The 26,796-nt window shown below is 37.0% G+C and overlaps 1 protein-coding gene across 1 annotated transcript in view; it reads right to left on the bottom strand.

Annotated features, from left to right (window-relative positions):
• LOC150107472 (ATP-dependent 6-phosphofructokinase-like) overlaps positions 1 to 26,796 on the bottom strand; it is a 443,838-nt gene that overhangs the window by 39,168 nt on the left and 377,874 nt on the right. The window contains exon 17 of the mRNA XM_090391320.1: positions 21,233 to 21,459. Within this exon, the coding sequence (XP_090247446.1) occupies positions 21,233 to 21,459 (227 nt within the window). The remainder of the gene's footprint in view (positions 1 to 21,232; positions 21,460 to 26,796) is intronic.

The raw sequence follows: 26,796 nt of genomic DNA, 5'->3' as shown, positions 1-26,796 counted from the left end.
TCTTGCCACTCAGGAAAACCCTGTGAAATCCATACGAGAGAGCTCGCGAAGGGCTCTCCTGGAACAGAATCCAAACCAAAACCAAAAAAGCCTCGTGGGGGGGGGGGTTTCCAACCCTTTTATAATTGCTCTCCTAACGGCACTTTTTCTAACTTCTTTTCTCCGCCCCCTACTTGTTTCACCGACCAATTAGGGTGGCGTTTTTCTGCCAAACGTCCTTTGATCGGCAAGCCCGTAACGATGTCTCAATCTGGGAATTGACCCTAAGTGATTTTCTGTTGTTTTTCTTGTGCTAGCCTCTAACTTAATCCCCTTTCAAATTTTCTCTATGAAAGCACTTAATAACTTAATCTCTAGCCTCTCACATACCATCTTTTATGACTAATCCTTTTCTGTCTTATTTATTTAACTCTTCTTATTTAAATCATATCACAATATTAATACATTCTTTCTTTTGTTAGTTAGTTTAACAAAACCTTTATATTTTATATATTTTATTGGATGCAAGAATCTTTCTTTTAATTAATTCAACTATTATTTTTTTTTATGCAGGGTTCTAATTTATTTTATTTATTCTTCATGTTACACCATGATAGCTGAGAATTCTATATTCTCAAGATATCAGGTGTAACACTGTCATATTGTGGCCACTGTATGTACAGAAATCCAAATGTGTGAGTGTGTAATATATATACCTTTCTCTCTCACTCACTCACTCACACACACACACACACACACACACACACACACACACACACACACACACACACACACACACACACACACACAGGGCTCAACAAATATACTTGCCCATTTGCTGGTGGCAAGCAGATTTTGTGCTTGCGAGTAACTGCAGACTGAAGGAACAACTTTCTAAATGAATAAGAAAACACAGATGCAGTACCACTATTCGCTTGATAGAACTTCTATAAATTTGCTGGAACATATAAAAAATGGTAGGGTATATTATGCATGATGAGTAGGGTTTTGCATGATTTTTTGAGCTTTGTATATCTTTATTGGCTCCACACAAAATGTTGCTAAACTTACATCATTTCAATGATGGCCATAAACAGGTTAATTGCCTCCAAGAGACAGTAACTGTATAAGTTATCTAGTCAGTTTGTCTATTTTGCAGGAGGGAAAATTCTTTATGTCTGCGAGACTGACTAATCTTTAACTGCAATGTCCTTATAAAGATTCTTTGCATTCAAGACAGAATTCACATACAGCTGCTTTCAATAAAAGGGCAATCATAACACTGCAGTCTTGAGTGTGCTAACAAGAATGGTGTGATAAACAGAAAACATCAAGTCAATGTTTAGTATATGGCTAGAAACAGCTTATCAATGTCAGAAGCAGATGAAGGATCAAAATAATTGTCAAGTCCAATAGACAGAAAATTTTACTGCTGGGTTGAAAGTATATTATAAAAAGAAAAGAACATATGAAAAGTCTCCCTGACAAGAAATTATACTCTTGTTTTAATCCTTTACCCAAGCATGCACAAACTTTCTTCACAAGTGAAGATAGTGAGATAGTGAATCTGTTGCTGTGGTATGACAGAGAAGAGTTGAGAAGGAGGGCCATAATTGCAAATGACTCTATATGCAGGTTATGCAGGAATGGTATGAAGTTTGTGGATATGTGGAGTGAGTTTGATGGGTGAAAGGATTTATACAAGATGGATGGTTTGCATCTGAATGGATTTTGTGTGTGGAGACTGGAAAAAGTGCTGTTGAATGAAGTGAAAGTGGATGTGCAGAATCAGGGAAACTAGAGTTATTAAGGGAGGGGGGGGGAGTGGATATGCAGACTTCAAGGAGGCAGTTGAATGTAAGAATATGTAAAATATGCCCGATCTAGTACGAAGGACAACAAATCAGAATGGGATAGTTAGTATAAGGCATCAAGATAGGGGCGGGACTAACGGACTTCTGCATTTCATGTATACTAATGCCAGGAGTATTAGGAACAAGAATAAAGAATTTTTGGCCTTGGTTTGCTCTTCCTGGCCACAGGTTATTGGCATTAACATAGTGGCTTTGCGCTTCGCAACCATATGCCTGGGGAAGGAGTATCCTAGGTTCGATTCCCGTCCACGACGTGAGGAGCTTTAGGATCTTCCTCAGCCACAGCCAAGTTAGTCGGTCTTGGGCGTGGGCAGCAGGGTTTTTTCATCCTGCAAGCAGGCAAACCGGCCCCGTGAACACACAGGTTACAGTCATAAATACTTACGGCAAGGAAGGCAACGGGAAACCACCTTGCTCATAATCATCTCTCCCTAGAATGGTAGCATATAGCTACCCTCCCCCGGCCGTATGGCAGATGGGAACCAGAAGAAGAAGAAACATGGTTGACAGAAGATGATATAGTGGGATAGAATGTTAGGAGTATAGTGTGTTTAGGAGGGACAGAGAGAATAAAATGGGGGGGGGGGTTAAGATAGCTGATGAACTGCAGCCAAGGAGAATAGAAGTTGAATTGCAGGCTAGAGAAAAGAGCACATTTGAGACTATTTAGTGTGAGATTGAGACAAGCAGGACAAAATATACAGTTGGGTGCTGCTGCTATAGACCAGGTGATGGAATAGACAGTAGAGATAGAATGCATAAGCAAATAGACACAATGAGTGGAATGAGGGTAATTATTATGGGGGGATTTCAACTATGGTAACATTAATTGGAAGGAGGAGAGGACACATGGGAGGAAGGAATTGGATTTTATGTGGTTATTAAGGGATAACTATCTGTGACAGCATGTAATGGAAAATAGTAGGGGGTCAGAGTGCTTGAGCTAGTAATTGCATCTGAGGATTTGACTGTAACGAATATTGCCAAAAATTGGTGAGAGTGATCATAGGGTCTTGACTTGGGAGGTGGCTAAAGGTGTGGACTTTACAATTAAGAGAGGGTATATGTAAAATTATCAGGCTGGTAAGTATGACAAACTTAGGAGTTTGATTGGTTCAGTGTCACGGCATGTAAAACTGCAAGGGCTGGATGCTGATAGTGCATGGGAGGCAGTTAAGAAGTGTTTGCATGAGGCAGTGGCTGACTGTATACCTAGAGTCCGAATAATAAATCATGTAGGGATTACATGGATGAATAACACCATTAAGCTTGAGCTGTAAAAATAGAAACAACTGTGGAGGGAATTTAAGGAGAAAGGTGACCTGCAGGCACATGAACGGTATAAAGCCCAGGTCAGAAGGGTAACAAGTGTGGTAAGAAAAGCAAAAGCGGATTATGAAAGAACATTAGCCATACAGGCTAAAGAGAATCCCAAACAGTTTTTTCGATATGTTGCAAGTAAAAGCAACAATGTATACGGCAGATTGATTTTAAAGAATGCGGATGGTAGGAAGGTAACCAATTCAGTTGATATAGAAGAATTACTGAGTGAGCACTTTGCAAGAGTATATCAACCAGCTGGTGACATTGCAGAAATGGAAGAACCAACAGCTTATACAGGAATTGTGGTGAATGAAGTGGAGGTGAATAGTCTATTACAAACCCTCAATGTCAATTCATCTGCGGGATTGGATGGTATACCAGCTCGTGTCGTACATGAAGTGGCTAAAGAATTGTCAGTGCCCTTGACCATTTTGTTTAATTTGAGCCTCGGGTCTGGGTCAGTCTCAAGGGGATGGAAAGAGGGGAAAATAGTTCCACTGCATAAAGGAGGTTCCAAGACTGCTGTTGTAAATTACCGACCGATCAGCATATCAGGATTCGTTGTCAAGGTCTTAGAGAAAATAGTCAAGAGAAAAATACAGGATTGGATAGATGAAAATGGGATACTGTATGGGGGACAGCATGGTTTTGTGAAGGGTAGATCATGTCTGAGTAACTTGCTCATGTTTTATAACACAGTGACAGCTGAACTGGATAAGGGTAATGGGTTTACAGTGATTCTGCTGGACCTTGCTAAGGCCTTTGACAGGATACCACATGGAATTCTAATCCGTAAACTACAACATATGGGAATGAATATAGGGTTGGTGAGATGGATATGTGGTTGGTTGATGGAGAGATATCAGAGAGTAGTTTATTCAGGAGTAGAGTCCAAAAGATGGCCTGTGACTAGTGGTGTGCCGCAGGGTTCTGTTCTTGGACCACTACCATTTAATTTGTTCATTAACGATATAGGAAAGGATCTGAGAGGAACTGTTCATTTGTTTGCTGATGATGCAAAGTTGGGTAGAGTGAATGCACATGATGTCAAAATTTTGCAGGATGATTTGGATAGTCTGGAGGACTGGGCTATGTCAATTTAATGTGGCAAAATGTAAGGTTATGCATTTTAGGGTGAAAAGATTAGCAGCAGTATACCACATTGGTGGAACTGTACTCCAGGAGATTGACGAGGCCAGGGAGAGGGATTTGGGAGCGTTGGTGGATAGGGAGTTGAAGTTTAGGGGGCACACTGAAAGAGTGGCTAAATCAGTTCATCAAATCACTTGGTAATGGAAGAATACTTTGACGAGCAGAGACAAGCAAGTTATTGTTCCTCTGTATCGAGACTTGATAAGACCCCATCTTGACTACTGTGCCCAGATCTGGGCACCAGGGTTTCTTCTTGATGGTGGAGGAGGTAGAGAGGATCCAGAGGTGAGTGACCAAGATGATAGCAGGTCTGTGGAATGAACCTTATGAGATCAAGTTGAAGATTTGTGGGTTGCAGAAATTGGTTGATAGGCAGAAAAGGGGTGATATGATTGAGACATTCAAATTACTGAAAGGTTTCTATAAGATTAATTCAGAGAATATTTTTCCGAACAGGACTGGTGGTGGAAGGACTAAGGATCATCCATGGAAACTGGGCAAGAGTGTAAATAATATAAACATGTAAACACAAGAAAGATATTTAATTAACCAAATATTTCGGTCTGGAAATAGCAGACCATCTTCAGTGGCACTACAAGAACAGTTTTTTTTAAAAAAAAATACAAGGTGGAATACTAACAATAGATCATTTAAAAATAGAACAAGCTGTGTGATGTTATATTACTAAGTATTAAACGGAATATTTTTAAACAGAGACATGATTGAAATAAAGATATTAATTAATAATATTAAATAACATAAAATTAATATGAATTAATGAGTTATCCTGATTAGACTTTCCCAGATTTTTGATATAGATATACAGTCATTCTGATTCAGGTTAGGACGATGGAGTAAGGCCTCTACGCTTTCTTTGAATAAACGTTCAAATTTATAACGGGATCTATGTAAGAGGCGAGTTTTTGACCAAAGGATGTCGTGGTTAGTTTCAATCCTGTGCTGAGCCTTACTCCATCATCCTAACCTGAATCGGAATGACTGTATATCAAAAATCTGGGAAAGTCTAATCAGGATAACTCATTAATTCATATTAATTTTATGTTATTTAATATTATTAATTTATATCTTTATTTCAATCATGTCTCTGCTTAAAAATATTCCGTTTAATACTTAGTGATATAACATCATGTGGCTTGTTCTATTTCTAAATGATCTATTGTTAGTATTCCACCTTGTATTTTTTTTTAAAACTGTTCTTGTAGTGCCACTGAAGATGGTCTGCTATTTCCACACCAAAATATTTGGTTAATTAAATATCTTTCTTGTGTTTATGTGTTTATATTATTCAGTCTTTATGTCACAAGTATCCTTAAAACATCAAATTTTTATCCTTCACGAGGAAGAGTGTGTTAGCAAGGGTGTTAGAACTAGGTTTTTTACTTGGAGAGTGGTGAATGAGTGGAATAATTTGCCAGAGTCTGTTGTGGGTGCCATGACTGTGAATGAGTTCAAGGCAAAGTATGATAGATACTGTGTGAATGTCGAATAGTTGTGATGGACATGATGTTAGGGCCTCCCTCAATGAGTCTAAGGACTCCTTGGAATTGCCCGTAATAATAATAATAATAAAAGTGTATTTGTATACAGAGGCTGCTGACTTCACATCCATTACCTTAGCATCTCGTAATGCAAAAAGATTATGGGATGGTTTTTTTGCATAATGTTTTTGCATTATGGGAACCTCTGTTCTTGTTATACCTGTAGATACCTATAAAAAAAAAAAAGCGTAGCTAAGTTGGGCAGAGAACAACATCAAACCGAAAAATAGATGATCAGATAAGGTTGTATAACTTGAGGAATAATGATTCCTATTATTTCATGTTATCACTAGAACATTTCCTATTTAATAACATACCACTTCAGGAAATTTCAATTTTGCATGTTGATTTCTCTAAAGACACTGTTAACCTGTTGAAATTAACCATTAACACAGGCTGTTTTATGCAGCAGAATAAGCTAAACAAGCAGATTGAAGGAATAGCTGTGGGCAGTCTAATCTCACCATCTTTAGCAGATTATTTTCTGTAACATCTAGAAAATGAATTCTTCAGTATCATTTCCCCTCAACTTCATATCTGGCTTTGACTTATGGATGATTTATTTGCAGTCTGATCTCACTCAGACAGAATTACTACAATTTCTGGATGAAATCAACTTCTTGTACTTCCATATCAAATTTACTGTGAATTCAACAACCATCTTCCCTTTTCTAGATACTTTAATAATCCATACTTCTGCAAAGAGTAGAGAATTTTCTGTTTATAGAAAATCTCCTTTCACTAGCAGATATCAAAACTCTTGAACATGGAGCTTGTGCATCTGCTCTTCTGATTCCATTCTATTGAAAAAATTAAATACAGTCATACCCCGACTTACGCGAATCCGGAGTTACGCAGTTTCTTATATGTACATATTCCCATTCCGCTTCACCACTAGTCGTATGTTTCTGGTGCCAGCCGCATTCGCCAGTGTTGCACATGCTGTGAACAAGCACTGACGTGTTTCACGCGTTCTCCATTCATACACGATTTTTATAGGCTACAAACCTTGCGATTGTTTAATGTTATGTTTTTGATACAAATTTTATCACATAAAAAATAATAATGTCGTCCAAAAGAAGCAAGTCCGATTCTGATATAGCTAGCAAGAAAAGAAAAACATCGATTTCGGAAACAAAACTCAATATTATTAAGGATTTTGAAGGCAGAATGACAATTTGTGAGCTAGCAAAGAAGTTCGGTCTACACGAATCAACAGTAAGAACAATCATAAAAGAAAGGTTTACGGATTTTGGAGGACATAGATTCTAACGGGGAACGAATTGTAGTGACAAGGCAAGGAATAAAAAAATCATTGGCTTGCTATGAAGAAATTTTGCGTGACAAGAAAAAGACATTATGCCGTCAGATGAATCTATTAGATTTTATGAAACGATCGACATAGAAATAACTTTCTTTTTTTTATGTACGAAAAACTACAATTATGATTATATTTCTTAAAAAAAATATAGGTGTTTTTGTAAACCTTTGGTCCCAATTAACTAATATTTTGTATGTTTGTATAAATAAATTACATGTAAAATTATACCCAAGTTACGCGAATTCAACTTACATGCTTTTTGTAGGTCCCACTTACCGTGTAACTTTGGGGTATGACTGTATATAAAAATCACACTGGCGATTAATGGTTATAATGAAACCACCAGAATATTATCAACAGTTACCACTCAGCCAGACTACAATGTGATGTAAAAAATAATTTCCATACACTACCTTCAAATCAGCCTTGGAAGTGTCTTCTTTTCTACTATCTACCAAGGAAAATTTACCACTTTTCTTCCTGCCATGTGTATCAAATGCTCAGTTCAAGTTTGACTTTGTTATTTTGAACAGACTGGTCATTCTGCTAAGATTAGAATCCAAGAACATCAGACTATATTACATTTTTTTTTGAATCTGAGAAGTATAGCAATACATTTGGAATCAAACCAAAATTTTTCAATTCCAGCAGATTTAAATTTGATTATCTGTACCTTGAAACTTGCAGAATTTCATAACATTGTCATGAACTATTCAGAATTTATTCAATATTACAATAAATTAAGTTATTTAATTTTGAATCACTAAAGTTAACTATTTTATTCCTTTGAAGTCTAATACTGCATTCTCTTGTTAACTCAGCTGTAACCGAGACATGAGCTAGTAAGCACATGCTATGTGACTCATACCTTGTGATTCATGTTTTGAATGTGGTTAACTGATCTTCTCAACCTGATGATATCTATGTAACATTGGATGAAATATACTGGACTTTTAATAAATTCTACATTTCTATATATGCATTAACCTTCATAAATATATAATAATACATTTGGCACATGTTTCCCATTCAAATCTACACAAATCTGATGAGCTACATTTATTCCCAATGTGGAAATTCACATAATTTAATACTGCTAACAAGTTTAATTATTATTATTTTGTATGCATTTTACTAAATCTTGTTGGAACTTTAATTATAATTAGACTTTGCTACTCTACTGAATTATTATTATTACGGGTATCTCCATAGAGTCAGTAGACTCATCGCGGGAGACCCAACCTATCAAAACAATATCTATCATATCTGTTCTTGAATTCATTTACAGACGAAGAACTCACAACTGAGTCAGGCAATGCATTCCACTCATTCACCACCCTCCAGGTGAAAAACCTCGTTCTCACACCCTTGTTAACCACACATTTCCTTAATTTCCAGGGATGATCTCTTGTTCTTCCATCACCATCACACAGCTGAAACATTTTCCCCTGCATCAGTCTTATAAAAACCTTTTAGTAATTTAAATGTTTCTATCACATTCCCTCTTCTCCGCCTTTCAACCAACCTCTGCAATCCACAAGCTCTCAATATATCAATGTAGAGAGCATTTTTTACATCACTCACCAACTTAGTCACTCTCCTCCGAACCCTTTCCACAACCTCCTCATCTCCAGGGAATCCAGGTGACCAGACCTGAGCACAGTAATCCAAATGTGGAAGTATCAACGCTTTATAAAGGGGAATAATAACCTCTTTATCTCTGGATGTAGGTGTGTTCATCAATAACCAAGTAACCCTATGTGCAATCTTGGACACCTTAGCAATGTGTCCCCTGAACTTTATCTCCCTATCTACCAACACCCCTAAGTCCCTAGCCCCATCAATCTCTTGGAGTACTGTTCCATCAATATAGTATACAGCTGGTAATCTTTTAATCCAAAAATGCATAACTTGACACTTTTCCACATTGAACTGACATCCATTTCCTTTTGCTCATTTTATCAGCTTATTTAAATCATCCTGCAAACTCTCAACATCAGCTTGATTTTTTATTGCACTACCCAACTTTGCATCATCAGCAAACAATCGAATATCTCCCTTTAAGCCATTTCCTATATCATTTATGTACAAATTAAACAACAACGGCCCAAGCACAGAGCCCTGAAGTACACCACTGGTTACCTGCCTCATCCTGGACTCTGCTCCTCCATACACCACCTTCTGGTATCTCTCCCTGAGCCATTCTCCTATCTGCGTGGATAGGCTTATGCGTTTGTCAGACATGTTGTAATAGATTTCACGGTATGATATGAACACAGATGGATAAGAAAATAACTATTTATTAACTTAGAAGCTAATATGTCCGTAGCAGGCTTGATGGCCTACTACGGACAAATTCACAATACATGCAGGATATTTCACATGGAAAGGAAAAATATACAAACAAATTGATGGGACAGCCATGGGCTCCCCACCTTCCCCCCCCTAGCCAACTTTTACATAGAACACCTGGAAAAACAAGCAATCAATACAGCCGCTCTCAAACCAACACTTTGGCTATGCTATGTTGATGATGTGCTTGCTATTTGGCCACATGGCCCTGAGACAATGAAAACATTCTTAGCACATTTAAATAGCCAACATCCAAAAATCCACTCTACTATGGAACTGGAAACCAACAACTGTCTGCCCTTCCTGGATACACTCATCACACGTCTCCCAGATGGTTCCTTATCATTTTCAGTTTTTAGAAAACCCACACATACAGGCAGATACTTACACAAACAATCACACCATCATCCTTCTCAACAATATGGCATATTAAAAACGCTAACCCATAGAGCGAGAGCAATCTGTTCAAATGACAAGGCTCTTACTGCTGAACTGACTCACTTACGCCACACCTTCTTGGCCAACGGCTACAATCCACATAAAATAAACAAAATACTAAACACTCCTAAGAAACCCCTCCCACCATCCACCACAGAGAACTACAACAAAACAGTCACCATCCCTTACATTAAAGGCACATCTGAAAAGATCTCAAGAATTCTCAATAAACATAAACTACGCACTACATTCAGACCATGTAGCAAATTAGCCACCCTCATCCGCTCACCCAAGGACAGCATTCCTCCTTTATCACATCCAGGAGTCTACCAAGTACCCTGCTCATGCAATCAAGCCTACTACGGTCAAACAGGAAGAACTGTGAACATCCGCATCAGCAAACATAAAAGATACGTCCGGAATTATCATTATGGGAAGTCGGGCCTAGCAGACCATGCTCTGGATACCCCTGCACACAGGATCAACTGGAAAAACACAAAAGTACTACGCAGAAACCCGTATAAATCAGAGAGATTGTTCTTAGAGGCGACAGAAGCCCTAAAACACACTCCAAATCTCAACAAATATGGCTGTATTAACTTGCCGAAGATCTGGGAGACAGTCATATTAAGAAAAAACTAGCACTTTTCTAGGACTCTAGTAATATATGATAGCTTTTTTTTTTTTTTTTTTTTCAGATAGAGGGTGCCAAAATCAGGACTCTAGTCTTTGTGTTGCTGCTACAATTTTGTTTAAGTACACCATGTTGTTTTAGTCTCGCGTATTGACAAACAGTGTTTTTGTGCTCTGAAGATGCTGGTTATAACACCAGCGAAATATCAGCATCAAGTTAATAAATTAATTATTTACTTAGTTTCTGTGTTCTATTATACCGTTAAAATAATAAACAACATTTCTCCATAACATTTTCTTTTTTTGCAGATCAAGCTTGATACTACTACTACTCATCCATCTAACATCTACCTTGTTTGTCTTCCTGACCATGGGGACACAATCTGATATAGCCTTCCTCAGATACCCGCTGATTTTATCCCATGCACTGCTAACATCTTTCCCCTGCAATATGTTCTGCCATGGGACTGCTGCAAGCTCAATCTGAAGCTTGTTATAATTGCCTAACCTGTAGTTCCGTATATACCCCTTCTTAAGAGAGAAATCCACAAACTTTGCAACCTCCCAAGTCAATACCATATGATTACTCTCACCAATTGGAGGTAACGAGGACACCTTACTTATGCATATATCCTCTGAACCAATGACCAGGTCCAACACTCTCACACCATGTGTCCCTTCAGTTATGTGCTGTTTCAAGTAATTATCTTGTAGAAGTATGAATTCCATTTCCTTTTTGAAACATGATATTTCCTCCTTCCAATCGATATCACCGTAATTAAAATCTCCCTATTAATCACTAACCCTGAACTCATTGTACTAATTTGCTGATGCATGAATTCAATATCATCTCCTATACCCCTTGGCCTATAGCAGCAACACTGTATATTTGGTTGTGTTGGTCACTATTTCAAACCAGACCACCTCAAATGTATTATCATTCACATATCTATCATCTTGATATACTACTTTCTTTGGCTGCAACTCATCAGCTATCATCAACAGTACTCCTCCCCTCCGTTCTATCTTCTCTATCCTCCCTGAAAATACTGTACCCATCACATTCAATTCCAATGACCACATCTTCTGCTGACAGCCAAGTTTCACTAATGACTACAACTTCTGGTGAGATTTCACTGACTAATGCCAAAAATTTTTCCCTCTTATTTCGATTGCTTCTTGCATTTGTATACAAATATTACAGATTCCCTTTAGTTCTTGTACCAGCTTTAGAACTGATATACGTGTCACTAATTTCAGTAGTCCCATGCTGATTTTTATTCCCTCTATTCTGCAATTTATTCTGTGAATAAGGATCAACAATTATACAATCACTGCTTATTCTCGTAGAAAGGCTTAGATGTTGGTTAAACATGCTTATTAAATAATTTAAGGAATTTACAATGTACACAGGACATAAATTAAATTAAACTTTAATCTATATTTCCAGTATTTTGGCAATATCCCATTGCCATCTTCACAGGAACTTAAAATAAAGACACGTGCACGCCGGCACTACACACAGTAAATGAGGACGAAGCAGGAAGCTATTGTTTCTCCTAAAAGTCCTGATGGTGCCCCCTAAGTGGGTTATGTAGGTATACTTGGCCGTTGGGCTGAAAGCCTTCTGATGTAAGTCTCCCAAATTTGGGGTAGTCTCATGCAACCAAATTTGTTGAAGTTTGGACTGTTTCTTAGGGCTAAGGCTGATTCCATGAATAGCCTTTCAAATTTACTATGGTGTATTACCGTGACTTTCTTCCACCGTATTCTGTGGCTTGTATCCAGAGCATGGTCTGCAAGACCAGAGTGGCTGTACTGGTCAAACTGGATGTAATCCTTGTGTTCTGAAATTCTGATATTCGCTGTCCTGCCTGTTTGGCCAAAGTAGGACAGCTTACAGCTGCAAGGGACCCGGTAAACACCAGGAAGGTCTAGGGGAAGTGGTTGGTCTTTAGTGGAGCGGATAAGGGATGCCAATTTTCTATATGGTCTGTACCACTGCTTAAGTTTCTCCCTCTTACACTCAACCTTTTCAATTTTAATTTCCCTTCCCAATTACTTCAACTTGTTTAGAAAACTGTGACTTCTTCAATTGCTTATGGCCTTCCATGTTCAGATGCATACTTCCATCTCTTGCATACAGCTGTCTTTTGCCTTCAAACACATTCCAGACATCAACAAATTCCAGACCTCTTTTTTTTTGCACATTCTTGCAATCATATCATTCATTATCATTGCTCGTCTACTTAACTCATAATTGTCAAAACGAGGCAGCACACACACTATCCTCCCATTGACACTTTTCTTCTTCACGATTTCTAACAATGTTCTTAAATCTTTTGCTACCCGATTTATATTACCACTCAGGTCATTTGCACCCATCATAACTATCATCTTTTCTGCATCATGCCCTCTCTTTATTGCTAAAGTCACTCTCTCTATTGTTCCACCAGCCAAGCACTCTCCATACCCTTAATCATAGAATCATTTTACCACTCATAACTTCATTCAAGTCCAAACAAGCATCACTCATGGCCTCGTTTTCTACACTATTCAGCATGACTCTCCCAGTTTCATTACTCAATGCTCTTTTACTTACTCCCTCACTCTCACGACATCTAGTTTCTTCTAGACCTCTTGTGCTTTCATTCTGTTGACTCCCATACTATTTATTTCTTCATCAATCACCAAAGACTCTCCCATACTTAATCCTGTTCTAGTTACTTCATCTAGAGTAATCTCCATAGTCCTAATTTCTCTATTCAACCCATTTAACTCGGTTTTACTTTCCAGAACCCCCTTATTGAGCACTTCCAATTCTTCTTGCAAAAAGATGAAGGTCACTTTTCGTTTCCCCGAACTCCTGCCGAAGTTCATCCGCTATGGTCCCAACGTCTGTTTCCATGCCTAATCGCTCCAGCCTATCCCAACACTTCTCACATATATCAATGTTTTCATTCTTCTCATTAGAATAATACCATATTTGCACTGTTAATCCTGCTCTTTATATTTATGCTACTGTTCAATCTTTTAAAACATTAAATCAAAAATGCTCATGACACATTGAGATATTTCTACAAATAAAGAAAATATTAAGTAAATAATCTATATTTAATGTCAACTTAATCTTCAATTAAAAGATATAATTTTTCTCTCACTCTCTCTCTCTCTTTTTTTTTTTGCTTGTAAGAGGGTTGGTTAATGTTATGTGCCATCCAGTCATTTTAGACTCTTGGTGATCTTGTGAACAAAGGTTCTCCATCCCACTCAGCCTATTATCCTTTCTTTCAGAAATTGTAAGTTCAAGTTGGTAAGTTCTTTTATGTTGTCCATCCAACTCTTTGTGGTCTTCCTCTTCTTCTCATGCCCTCAATCTTCCCCAACATAACTGCCTTTTCCAATGATTCATCTGCTTGTATAATATGTCCAAGTCCATCAACTTCTGTTTAGCAATTATTGCCTCCAAAAGGAATTCTGTCTTTATACGCTCTAAAACCTTTTTATTGATCATTCTTTCTCCATGGGATTCTTAATAGTCTCCTCCTCCTCCACACCCAAAATTCAAATGAATCAATCTACTATCTTCTTAGTAATCCAGTTTTCACATCCATACATCACTAATGGAAATGCCATTACTTTCACAACCCTAACTTATGTGGTCTTACTCCCACCTCTATCTTTCATAATTTTTGTCAGGTTTAACACAGCTTTTTTTCCCCTTGACTATCTTTCTTTTAATTTCATCTTTACATTTCTGATTCTGGATCCCAGTATATCATAACTTTCAGTCCTGATCCCTATTTTATCTCTCTCTATTATAAATTCATCTAAATTGCTAGAAGCCATCACTTTTGTCTTGCCGATGTTTAAATTAGGGCCAGCAATTACTTTTTCCTCTTTACCAATAGAATCAACTGCTGCATATCTTAAATTATTTATTTTTCTGCCACCAATCTTAATATTTAATTAATGGATTTTTAATAAGTTAGCCATTCTCATAATATATTCACTATAAATATTAAAAAGATAGGGCAACTGTATACAACTCTGCTGCACCCCCTTTTTCCACTTGGATGCTGTTTCTCCAAAAACTGTTTTTACTGAAGCTTCTTGGTTGTCATACAGCTCTCTTTATCAAGAGGATTAGATGTAGATCTATTCCCATTGATCTCGTTACAATTCACAGTCTATTGTGATCCATGCAAAAGTTTTCTTGCTCTTTCCATAATCCATCTCATGTTTACTATCTGGTTTCTAGTTCCTCTACCTCTTCTAAAGCCTGCCAGTTCTTGTGGCAATTCTCTATTCACATATGGCTCCAGCCTTTGTTAGATCACTTTTAGCATAACTTTACTTGCATGTGAAGTTAAATCAACGGCTCTATAATTCTCACAATTTCTGAGATTTGATTTTTTGGAATTGAAATGAATATTGATGTCTTCCAATCTCTAGGCCTCAGTATATTTCCTTCCAAACTTGTTGACAAATTTCAGTCAAAATATTCATTACTTCATCCTCAGTTGCTCTCAATAATTCCACTGACACTTGTTTCTTCTTGAGGGCTGAGTGGCCGCTTGGTGGAGGTGGAGCTTGCCTCCATTTCAGTTTCTGCTGCCATTGGAGGTGATATATTGGCAGATTCCTGTAGAGTCTGAAGAACTTCCTGCTCTGTGGTGTTACTATTTTTCTCTTGGGTCTCTGGTGGTAATTGCATGACTGGCGTGATGGTGCCTCCCATCTTTTCCGCGTAGGTTGTCGATGGGCAGGCATTAATTTTGTGCTCTTTTGTGCCGCATTTCAAGCAAGCTGATTGGCACTGTTCAGGGGTGTGGCCTGCTGAAAGACAATTTCTGCATTTTAATTTTGGGCAGTTTGCTCCCAGGTGATCGAATGCTCCGCATCTGAAGCATTGCTTCTTCACCCCGGGATAGTTAATCATAACACAGGCAGATCCAATGAAGACAAAATTGGGAACTTCGGATTTCATCTCGAGAGAGATGGTCACCTCTCCCGACTTCCATCCGGGATTGTCGGCGTCGTTGTGTATCTGGATCTCTCGTACTGTACCCCACTTCAAAAAAATGCTGCAGATGATCTCATCGTTCTCAGCATACTCTAACGGGAATCTCTGTATCTTTAGGGTCTTCATGATGCTCCCAACCAGGAAGGGAGACACTTTATCAACTTCAGGAGCTTTTCCTTTTGGCAACTGTTCTATTGGTGATCTCAGTTCCCTTTTCATTATCATGGGTCACTCAACAAATTCTCTCTTTTCAAATTCTCCTTTAATATTATTATCTTTCTTATACAAATTCTCTACACACTCTTTCCATCTTTTTTTCACTGCTTCTTCTTCCAATAAACATTTTCCTGAATTATTTTTTACTACCCCTAATCTAAGAATAAACTTCCTGTAACTTCATTTTTCTTTATAAACAGATCTCTTGTTTTACTCTCATAATATTGCTTTCTTCAATTTCCTTGCACCTTTTGTTTAGATGTTTTTCCTTATTGGTCATTCTTTCCAATAAGAAGGAAATTCTTACTGGAAAGAATTTACTGGTCATTCTTTCCTAGCCTGGAAATCTATACTCAGTTGTCAATACCTTTTTTTGTTCTCTGAAGTTTCATTCTTCTTCTTTACTCTGCTATTTGAATAGCTTCTTCTGACAGCCATTTAAAAGTTTTCTTTTTATGTTGCTTTACTTAGTTTTCTTTGCTTCTTCTATTACTGTATGTTTTGTTTCTACCCATAGTTCTTCTAATTCTCTTTCTAGCCTATCCAAACTTTTTCATTTCTTCCAACTTCTACTTTATTCAACTTATTTATATGACTAAAATAAAATCTGATACTGTCCTTTTGTTTCTTCTTAGTTCTGAATTTAAATTTAACTTCAATTATCAGTAATTCATGATATGTCCACAGTCTGCACCAGGTAGTGTTTTTGTTGCTTGGATAGCACTTCTCCACCTTTGGCTAGCAACAATATTATTATATAGGCACATCCATGGAGTCTGAAGACATCATGACACACCCAAACTATCCACAATCTATCATACCTCTCCATGACCTTATTAAGAGATAAATCAACCCCCCCCCCTCTACTACCACATCTTTATTCATCTTCCAGGGATGACCTCTTGTTCTGGACCCTCTGGTCAAGTGTTGAAACATTTCCTCTGCATCAATCCTACAAAACCCTTTAAGCAACTTAAATGTTTCTATCATATCCCCTTTTTTTCTCCTATCAACCAACTTCTACAATCCACACACTCAACAGACCACTCACTAACTTGGTTGCTAGCCTCTGAATATTCTCTACCACTTCCTCAACCCCAAGAAATCCAGGAGACCAGACATGAGGATGATAATCTAGATGTGGATGTATCATGGCATTATAAAGAGAAATGTCAACTTACTTTTCTCTACTTGTTAGTGTGTTCTTCAATAGCCAAGTAATCTTATGGGCTACCTTAGCAATATGTCCTCTAAATTTTAACTCTGTCTACCACCAACCATTAAAACTCTAGTTTCATTTATTTCCTGGAGTACGTACCATCAATGTGGTACACAACTTGTAATCCATTTATCTGAAAACACATAACTTTACATTTCTCCACATTAAACTGACACCCATTATCTTTTGCCCATACTGACAGCCTATTTAAATCATCCTGCAATCTCACCATATTGCCTTGATTAATTATTACTTTACCTAATTTTGTGTCATTAGCAAAAAACTGAATATTCCTTTCAGGTTATTTCCAATATCATTTATGTACAAAACAAACAATAGTGGTCCCAGCAGTGAACCTTGTGGCACACCACTAGTTACCTGTTTTCACCTTCATTCTGCCCCTCGATATACCCCTTTTTGATATCTGTTCAGCAGCCCCCCCCCCATCTACATATCCATTCCCATTTGTTCTAATTTGCATAACGGAGTTCCATGTAGTATTCGTTTTTCAAATGCCTTTGCAAAATACAGCAGAATCATCATGGCCATTTCTTTTATCCAACTCAGCTGTTGTTACTCTATTTATAAAAAGTTAGTAAATGTAAGTGGATTGCAGAGTTTGGTGGATAGAAGAAGGAGAGGTGATATGATTGAGACTTTTAAACTGTTGAGAGGTGGTAACAGGGCTGACACTGGGGAGTTCTTTTGCTTGGTTGACAGCAGGAAGGAGTGATGACAAGAGGCCATCCCTGGACGTTATGAAAGGAAACTGTTTGCAAGAGGGGTGAGGAGTGGTTTCTTTGCATGGAGGGTGGTTGAACTATGGAATGCATTGCCTGATGAAGTGGTGAGAGCGAGAACGGTCAATGAGTTTAAGGAGTGGTATGATAGACTTTGTGTTTCTTAGGAAGGACCTCCCACGATGAGTCTTTTGACTCCAAGGAGGCCTGAATAATAATAATAATAATTTACTAAGGTATGACTGACCCTTCACAAAGCCATGTTGCCCCTCATACAGTATCATATTTTTATCCACCCATTCTTGAATTCTCTTTTTGACCAATTTTTCCATTACTTTTACCACCACACCTGAGATACTGATTGGTCTATAATTTGCTATTACAGTCTTAGAATCTCCCTTATGCAAGGAAACTATTTTGCCCTCTTTTTCACTCCCTTGGAACCTACGAGACCTGAGACTTAAAGCACTGCCAGTTCTCTTGCACATTCTTGCAAAACCCGAACTGATATCCCGTCTTATCCTACAGCTGTATTTACATTGAAATTCTGCAATATCCCAAGAACTTCCAATTCATCCACCTCTGTTTCCACATTAGTGTGTGTCACATAAGTTAAAGCAGTAATCTTATTAGGACAATATATTCTTGCAAAGTAGTCACTTAGTAACTCAACTATTTTATCTGCTTTTGTCACTTTATCGCCTCATTAAGGCTATTCTTCCAGTCATTCTTCCGCTTACTTGCCATATAACAAAAGAAGTCTTTGGGATTTCCTTTGGCCTGCTCATCTAGATTCTTCTCATAATCTGATTTTGCCTTCCTTGCCATGTTGGTCACATAATCTATCTGATTTCTGTATTCACTTAAGTGATGTCCATGTGTACAAGCTTCTTTTATGTTGTTGAAAGCAAGTGTTTGCAATAAAGCAACTGTTCTCAACACAAAACTCCAACATCACTTCTTCTGCTTCATTTCTCAATCCTAAACCAAATTTTCCAGTGATGCCTCATTCTCCCACTTTTGCATTCAATCACCTAATATCAAGAGAAAATCCATTTTATCAATACTGTATACTACTTGTTGCAATGTACCCTAAAATTCTTTGACCCCATCTTCACTTGATTCTGTAATGAGTGCATACACCTATAGGAGTGTAACATTCACTGGATATGCCTTTATTCTGTCGGACACCGTGTTGTAATCCAAAATGTGTTTTCTGTATATTCTTTTCTAACTATGAATGCGATCCATTTTTATCGAAAGTTTTCATGTCCAGAGTAATTCATCATGACATCAAAGTGATCTATTTCTGTCCATCTCAGTTCACCGATTCCTAAAATCTTGAGTTCTCATTTCTTTCTTTACCAGATCAGTTTTCCCTGTTACATGCTTCTTCCATTCCATGTTCCTATTTTATGTAAATCAGAAAAGAGGTGTCTTCTTCTGAAATTACCTCTATCAGAAGCTGAACTTCCAGAAGGATGATGAACCAAGAATGATAAACCAGCTTCATCATTCTTGTTAACTTCATTGAAAATTCCTCTCTGTTCTTCCCCAGTAACCATTTCGATTCCTTCCAACTTGGGCGTTCCATCTTCCAGCATTATATCTCAATAACTTAAGCCTCTGTTCATAAGATTTTCTTGGCAAAATATGTACAGAAGTGGTGTGCCATTGCTTTCTTCTGTGTGTGTGTTTAGCCTACTAAGTATGGCAAATATCTGGGAAGAAGATACAAAAAGAAAATAAAGAAAGAAGAGTAGGGAGCAGTCTAATTATAATATAACAGGTGTATGGTGTAATATGAAATAAGGCCTGGTCCAACATCAGGTACTACCTTGGGTTCGCCACTTCCATACTCACTAAAGCCCTTGAAGGAAATGTTATATGTATATATGGTGGCAAGTTAAAAACGCACAGTAACAATAAAACAATTACATTTTTATAACTTCACAATTCAAGATTTACATTGGGTGTTGTACAGACTAGTTAGTCCTAAATATGGTGGAACCTTGCCTTATTAAAATAAAGCAACTTCTGTGTGTGACTATCAGACAATTATTAATTAATTCAATTAGTAAAAACATTATCTATCTATCTATCTTCATATATATATATATATATACACACACATACTGTAAAAAGCACATCATAATTCTATGCTGCCTTCATTTATAAAAAATTTTTCTAGGAAGACCTAAGTCCTTTTTTCATTATTACCGCTGTGCTTCCTTAAAAAACTTAGCTAGCTAATTTATAAGGAAACCTTGAAGCACCTGTTTTGTAACTAAGCGTACTGAAGTACTTAATTTGGTAATTATTTCATAATTAACTGCATCCTGTTCTCAGGTCACACTGTTAATAAGAAATGACAGAACTGCATTAGAAAGAGAGGCTTGCTAGTCTGCATTTTCCTGCATTCCCTCTGCAATAGCCACTATGCATTCTTGAAATTGATTGAAAATGATTCCAATAAACAGATTGAAACAACTAAGTTTTATAATAATTAACTATATTATACATTGTCATAATCTACTGATTTCCTTTCCTGATTGTAATGCTAATTGTGATGCAGCGTTCTCTAAATTTCAGAGAACACTGCATCATTATGTACAAAAGAGAGTCATGGATATACTTAAATGAAGACATTTAAGTGTATCCATGGCTCTCTTTTGTACATAATGATGCAGCTACACAATTGCTTGGAAATTAAATATTAACTACTAATCATGGCACTTTTATAGGTGCCAAATATGAGATGTACAGAGTTATTAATAAACAGTACTTAATAGGTGTTGATAACTACCATAAACTTAAAACATGAGCAATGTACAACAGTGATCATGTTTTTAAGTTCAAGAACTATATTTTTAAGACTTCTTGATAAGAGTTTCCAAATGTTTTTGCAAAATGATTCACGGTTTCCAGTAAATGCTTTTGCATATTTTATTAACTGACTGTATGTGAACATGATGTCAAGCTACATCAATTCATGTTCATTTTTGCACCATGATTACCTAAATAACAAATATATGACATAAAACAACAGAACAGCAGACTATACTCTCTCTGGGCCAAAAAAAAAAGAAACACAGAAATATGTAAAGAACTAAAAATAGACTCAGTATTGAACAAAATATATGAATACCAAAAGAAGTGGAATGAACATATCGAAAGAATGGACAGTTCAAGACTACCCAAAATGTACTCTGATACCACCCAGTTGGAGGATATAGCAGCTAGGAACATCCAAGGAAAAGATGGAATGAGACCAGGACAGGCCACTGGGCCTAAATCCCTGAAAGGATGATGATGATGAAAACAACAGATTAAATATATAAAATTTTAAAGCTATTATTTCTGATCTGGATAATCATTAAATTTAAGAAAGTTGTTTTACCTCAGTATAAGTCCTCTGTGAACACCTTCTGCCATTTTTGCTTGCATATGATAAACATCACCAATTAGGTCTTTAATTGAGAAATGCTCTTCACAAATGTAAGCTGCATCAGCACCCCCTGCCAAGCCAGCAAGGGTTGCTAAATATCCACAGTAACCTCCCATGGTCTCCACAACAAAAACTCTCCGTTTTGTTCCTTGTGCAGACTGACGAATGCGATCACAAATCTGTTATTAAGCAAAGAACAGATGATGTCTAAGAAATGGAATGAAATTCTAAATTTAAGCATTTAATAAAAAACCAATTAATGATTATTTTAAAAAAAATAATAAATAAAGCTCATAATGCAAGAAATATCAGTGAAACCATACTATATTTCTTTATCATATAAAGATCTGCTTTATGGAAATTTGGTTGTGGAATTCTGAAAATTTTTACAATCTCTTTATATACTAAATACGTGTACAGTAAAATTGTTAACATCAGAATCTTATCATGTTAAAAAACTGGCAATTATATATAATCCCCCAAGAAATTTGTAAATGGTGGTGATGGTATGGAGAAATTACTATCATCATCATTAACACGAGACCTCCATGTCAAAGACTCATCACAGGAGTCACACACAAAGCCCATCAAACAGTGTTTTAAACTCATTCAGCATATCTGCGTTCACCAGAATTTTGGGGAAAGCATTCCACTTACCAACCACTCTCCATGCAAAGAACCTGCCTTTATTCTCCTGCTCATACCCTCCTTATACAGCTTCCAGGAATGTCCCCATGTTCTACCTATTTTCCACATTCTATGAAAAATTTCATCCACATTAACCTGGTAACAATCTTTTACCAACTAAAATGTCTCAATCATATTCCCTTTCTTCCTCCTATTCACAGGGCTTTTTAAACTGCATTTTCTCAATCTGCTTTCATATTCCACATAAGGTGGTAACCTTAGTCCGTCTTCAGTAGACCGCTTGCAATATATCTTAATCATCATGAAAACAGGGGACCAAATCTATGCACAATAATCCATATGAGGCCTGATTAAGGCCTTATACAATGGAACCAGAATCTCTTTATTTCTTCATGCTAAGGTCCTCCACATCATTGCCATAACTGATGACTTCACAACTTGTGCAAAGTGACCTCTGAACTTCAGATCCTTGTCCACCACCATTCCAAAGTCTCTTGTTTCCTGAACTTCCTCCAAAATTTCTCAACCAAGTGTATAATTTGCATTCCATTGTTGTCTATCAAATTCAGAACCTTACACTTTGCAACAATGAACTAACAGTTCCATAGCCCATTCATGCAATCTATTCAAGTCCTCCTGTGAGGTCACAACATTTGCTTGATTCCTCATCACTTTCCCCAGTTTTGCATCATCTGCAAACAGTTGCATATCATCCGCTAAACCCATCCCAATATCATTAATATACAATACAAATTATATAACAATGGTCCCAAAACAGACCCCCCCCCTGCGGCTCACCACCAGTGACTTTGATCTTCCGGGATACTCCATCCTATACACACAACTTGCTGATACCTATCTGAGAGCCACTGCCTAACCGACTCACTAATCTGTCATCCAGTTGCATCTTCTTCAGTTTAGTTACCGACTTGTAATGTGGCATGCTGAAAGTGTTTTCACTTGGTTATACTATAAATTAAAGATGCCAATATTTTGATTTAATCCTTTATCCAAGTGAAAGCAATAATATTTGCATGTCATCTTCAAGACTGGGCTACTTGTATATAGACTCTAATGACTTCACATCAGTTGCTTTAGTATCCTATAATTCAAAGCACACATACTTTTGGATGTGTATAATGCTATGCATTATGGGAGGAGCCACTATCCAGACTGGTTTCAACCTCTGTTGAGGTCTCATCAGTAGGAACAAGACCCAGAAGAGATGCCAAGATTGAAGTAATGCAAAGCCATATATTTCCCATATACAAATACTGAGACCTTTGTAAAATGTAAGTATACCACCGTATATGCATCTGCCCTGTCCAACTATTCATTATCTTGTTATAGTATATAAGCAAGTTGGTGAAACACAACCTCCCTTTTACAAACCCATGCTGATAAGCACAAAGATTACCACTGTTATCAACCCACTTTTGTATCTTATATCTCACCAACATCTCCAATACCTTAACTGCAACTCCAGATATACAGATTGGCCTATAATTTGCAGCCTTAGCCTTATTTACACCACCTTTGTGTAGTGGAACAATTTTACTTCCTTTCCACTCGACTGGGATTTGTGCTGTTGCAAGACTTGTTAAACAGGTGGCTAAGGCTGATGCAAACTCCTTGGAACATTCCCTTAAGACATGTGGCAACATGTCATCAAATCCTATTGTCTTATTGACATCCAGCTTACTTAACTACTCATATAGTTCTTGCTCATTCACCATTAAGTCTTCTCATTACATTCCCTACACTTGAGCTTCCAATTTCACGCAGAGAATGAAATACCCTGATGAACTGCTCACAGAATATTTCAACTATGTCCTCTGCAGAAGTTATCAATCTTCTCCCACTTTCATCCATTAACATCATCTTACCATAATCTTCTTCTTTCTACTTGCCACATATCGAAAAAACTCCCGAGGATTTTTTCTTGCCCTGTGTTGGTAATTTCTGCTCACTGCACTTCTGCTCCCTTACAACTAGATCACTCTCCTGGCCTGCCATTTATACTCTTCGTACAACTGATTATTATCATTATTCATCTTGTGCTGCTTCCAAAGTGGTGTTTATCTTTTGGTTATATATGGCAGAGTAGTATGTATCCGATTGGTTTATTAACTTTTTAGTTAATTTCACAAATTTGAATATGGGATATTATTATTATAAGTTAACTTAAGAGACTGAGTGAGAAACAAAGAAAATTCAAAAATAACAGCTTTATTTACAAACAATTAATATTAGTGTAAGCACTATACATAAATTTGCATTATAAATATAAACTTATCTCCTAAAGAGAAAAGGGTCCACAAACTTAATATCAGGCTTAAAGACTATGAACACCACACAAGATTTTTGGTCTCTTTTCTTCAAGACCACAGGATTTCACGAGAATATGCAAACTTCAAACTTTTAAGGCACAATTTCTTTGCTCTAAACAGTAGCTACAGAAATCTAATTAGCTTATACCTGTTTTTCTATGAAAGTAAAAAAAAAGATAATTTGTGCACAACATTTCTTAAATAAAAAAAAAAAAAAAACACATCTTCTTTCATATCTTCACTACAATATCCATTCTTTTTCTATTCCTTGAAATACAAAGATAAGTTCTTTTTTTCTTGTGAAAATGACTTCCTTATCCTTGAACACAAAAAAGTTTATTACTTCCAGGTTCACACTGTTTAACTAGAACATGTTTGCTGCATAGCATATCAAAAGGAACTGTCCATTATTTTGGAAGAAACTACACATCACTTTTTATTTAACTACAACTTAGCTTCCTTTGAAAGAAATTCATCTGTTATTTTGGGATAACTATTTGTTTCCCTCATAATGCTCTTTTCCACCTTTTTGGCTTAATAATGTCCCTAAACTTCTGACTTTTCAGAAAGTCTTGTATGTTTTAATCAATGCCATAGCTATTCTATTCTTCATTTACACTAATTCAACTTCCTCTTCGGAAGTACAGACTGTACATGAGCACTATAGTTTCTGATGTAGTAAGCAGCATGTAAGTGAGATGAAAGTTGCTTGTTGGAAACAAGACTACAGTTTTCTTCTCTCAAGTTTAAGTTATAGAAATAAAAAACTAAATTAGATGCGAGTTCTAATTAATTTATAGCAATAATTATTCACAAAATAATTACTGCAATTGAAACAGTTTGCGACAGGCCATAACAATACAAAGATTTCTCTTATTTATAACAATGGTGAAGAAATTTCTGATTTCAAGAAATAATGCATTTTTTGTTATGTATATAGGAAATGTTTACACCCATGACAAAATTAAAAGTTATCCATTCCTTTTTATTTATTTATTCAAATTGAGCTGCCACTAAAAAAAAAATAATGTAAGATAATCTGATATCGCTAAATAGCAGATATCCTACATAGACCCACCCTTAGAAAAAAGATGAGGGATTCAATAATAATGAATCCTCCCCTCCCCTCTTTCTCCTGCTTACTAGTGCCTGAGGTCTACATATTCTCAATCTGTTCTCCTAATCTACATTCCATAATCCCAATATCATCTGTGCTACAATTCTTTTCACCATTTCCACAGCTTCTTTATCCCCAAATCTGCAGACAGTAGTCCAGTTGGATCATATCAAGGCCTTGTAAAGAGACAACACAACTTCCTTATCCTTACATGTCAATGTTTCAACATCCCAATTATCCTTTCAGTTGTACCTGTTAAGTAATGAGATTGATTTTTTTTTTTTTTTTTACAGAATAGCCCTCTGAATAAAAGTAACAAACATGTTTATAGTTTGGACCGCTAGAGTGTGTTGTAATTCATCATCCTCCCTTCTCATGCAGTGTGTCCTTGTCTACCCTAACCTCCATTTCCCTGTTTGTCTTTTGTTCCTTCTCTTTCATTCTCTTCAATCTCTGCATTCACAAGCTCTCCAATCTTACTTATCTGCTGTTCCATGTCACCCCTACCATCCCTAGCTTCCATCATTCACTTCAGCCATTACTCTCTCTTGCAGTAACAGTTTCTCCAGCTGACTCACACCAAATCCATTTAAATGCAGCCCATCTCTTTTATACAGTTCCATTCCTTCCCTCAATTCATCTTGCACATTCAAAAAATGAATTCTTTTCTCTTCACACAACTCTGCTAGCATCCCATTCATAATCCTCACTTACCTTCTCAACTCATCATTATCATATCACAACATGCTATTACAATATGCTGACTACCTTTCCTACCATACTGTTATCTTTTACTCTAGCAACATCCTGACATTCATCTTTGTATTGTGTTTCTGATCTAATGTTTCAGTCATTCTGCTCAGTCTACCTCCTGGAAAGCAAACGTTGTGCACCTTCTCATTTACCACACCTCTAATAATCGAATGGTGGATAGGAAACCTTTCTTCAAAGGTCACATTGCAAAAATTGCAATTACACAGTGTGTCCATTAAGTAATGAGACAACAATTATTATATCAAAACAAAGAACTATATTTGGAATTGTCAATTACACAGATTCAAAATAATCTTCCTCCGAATCCACATAACATTTACATCTGTCACAGGTGTTTGAAGATATGGTGGAAGTCCTGAATGGGAACCTCCTTCAATCTCTGGATCACACCACATTGCATGTCCTCAATGTCACTGAAGAGCTCCCCTTTCAAGGCACCATTTATTTCTGGGAAGGGGAAAAGTCTGCAGGAGTCAAAAAATCTGGTGAATGGGGGGGTGGATGTTCAATAACACAGATCAACTTTGAAGCCAGAAAGTGCTTCACAGGCATACAGTGCACATTGTCATTCAACAGAACCAACTGTTGTTGTGGAACAGTTCTTTTCTGACATGTCACATTTGGTGCAAGCTGTACAGCAAGTATCA

The sequence above is a fragment of the Typopeltis vanoorti genome, chromosome 4 (genome assembly GCF_054136105.1).
Source record: "Typopeltis vanoorti isolate ZY-2024b chromosome 4, IOZ_Tvanoo_1.0, whole genome shotgun sequence".
Taxonomy (NCBI): domain Eukaryota; kingdom Metazoa; phylum Arthropoda; class Arachnida; order Uropygi; family Thelyphonidae; genus Typopeltis; species Typopeltis vanoorti.
This window is presented reverse-complemented; position numbering and strand designations above follow the sequence as displayed.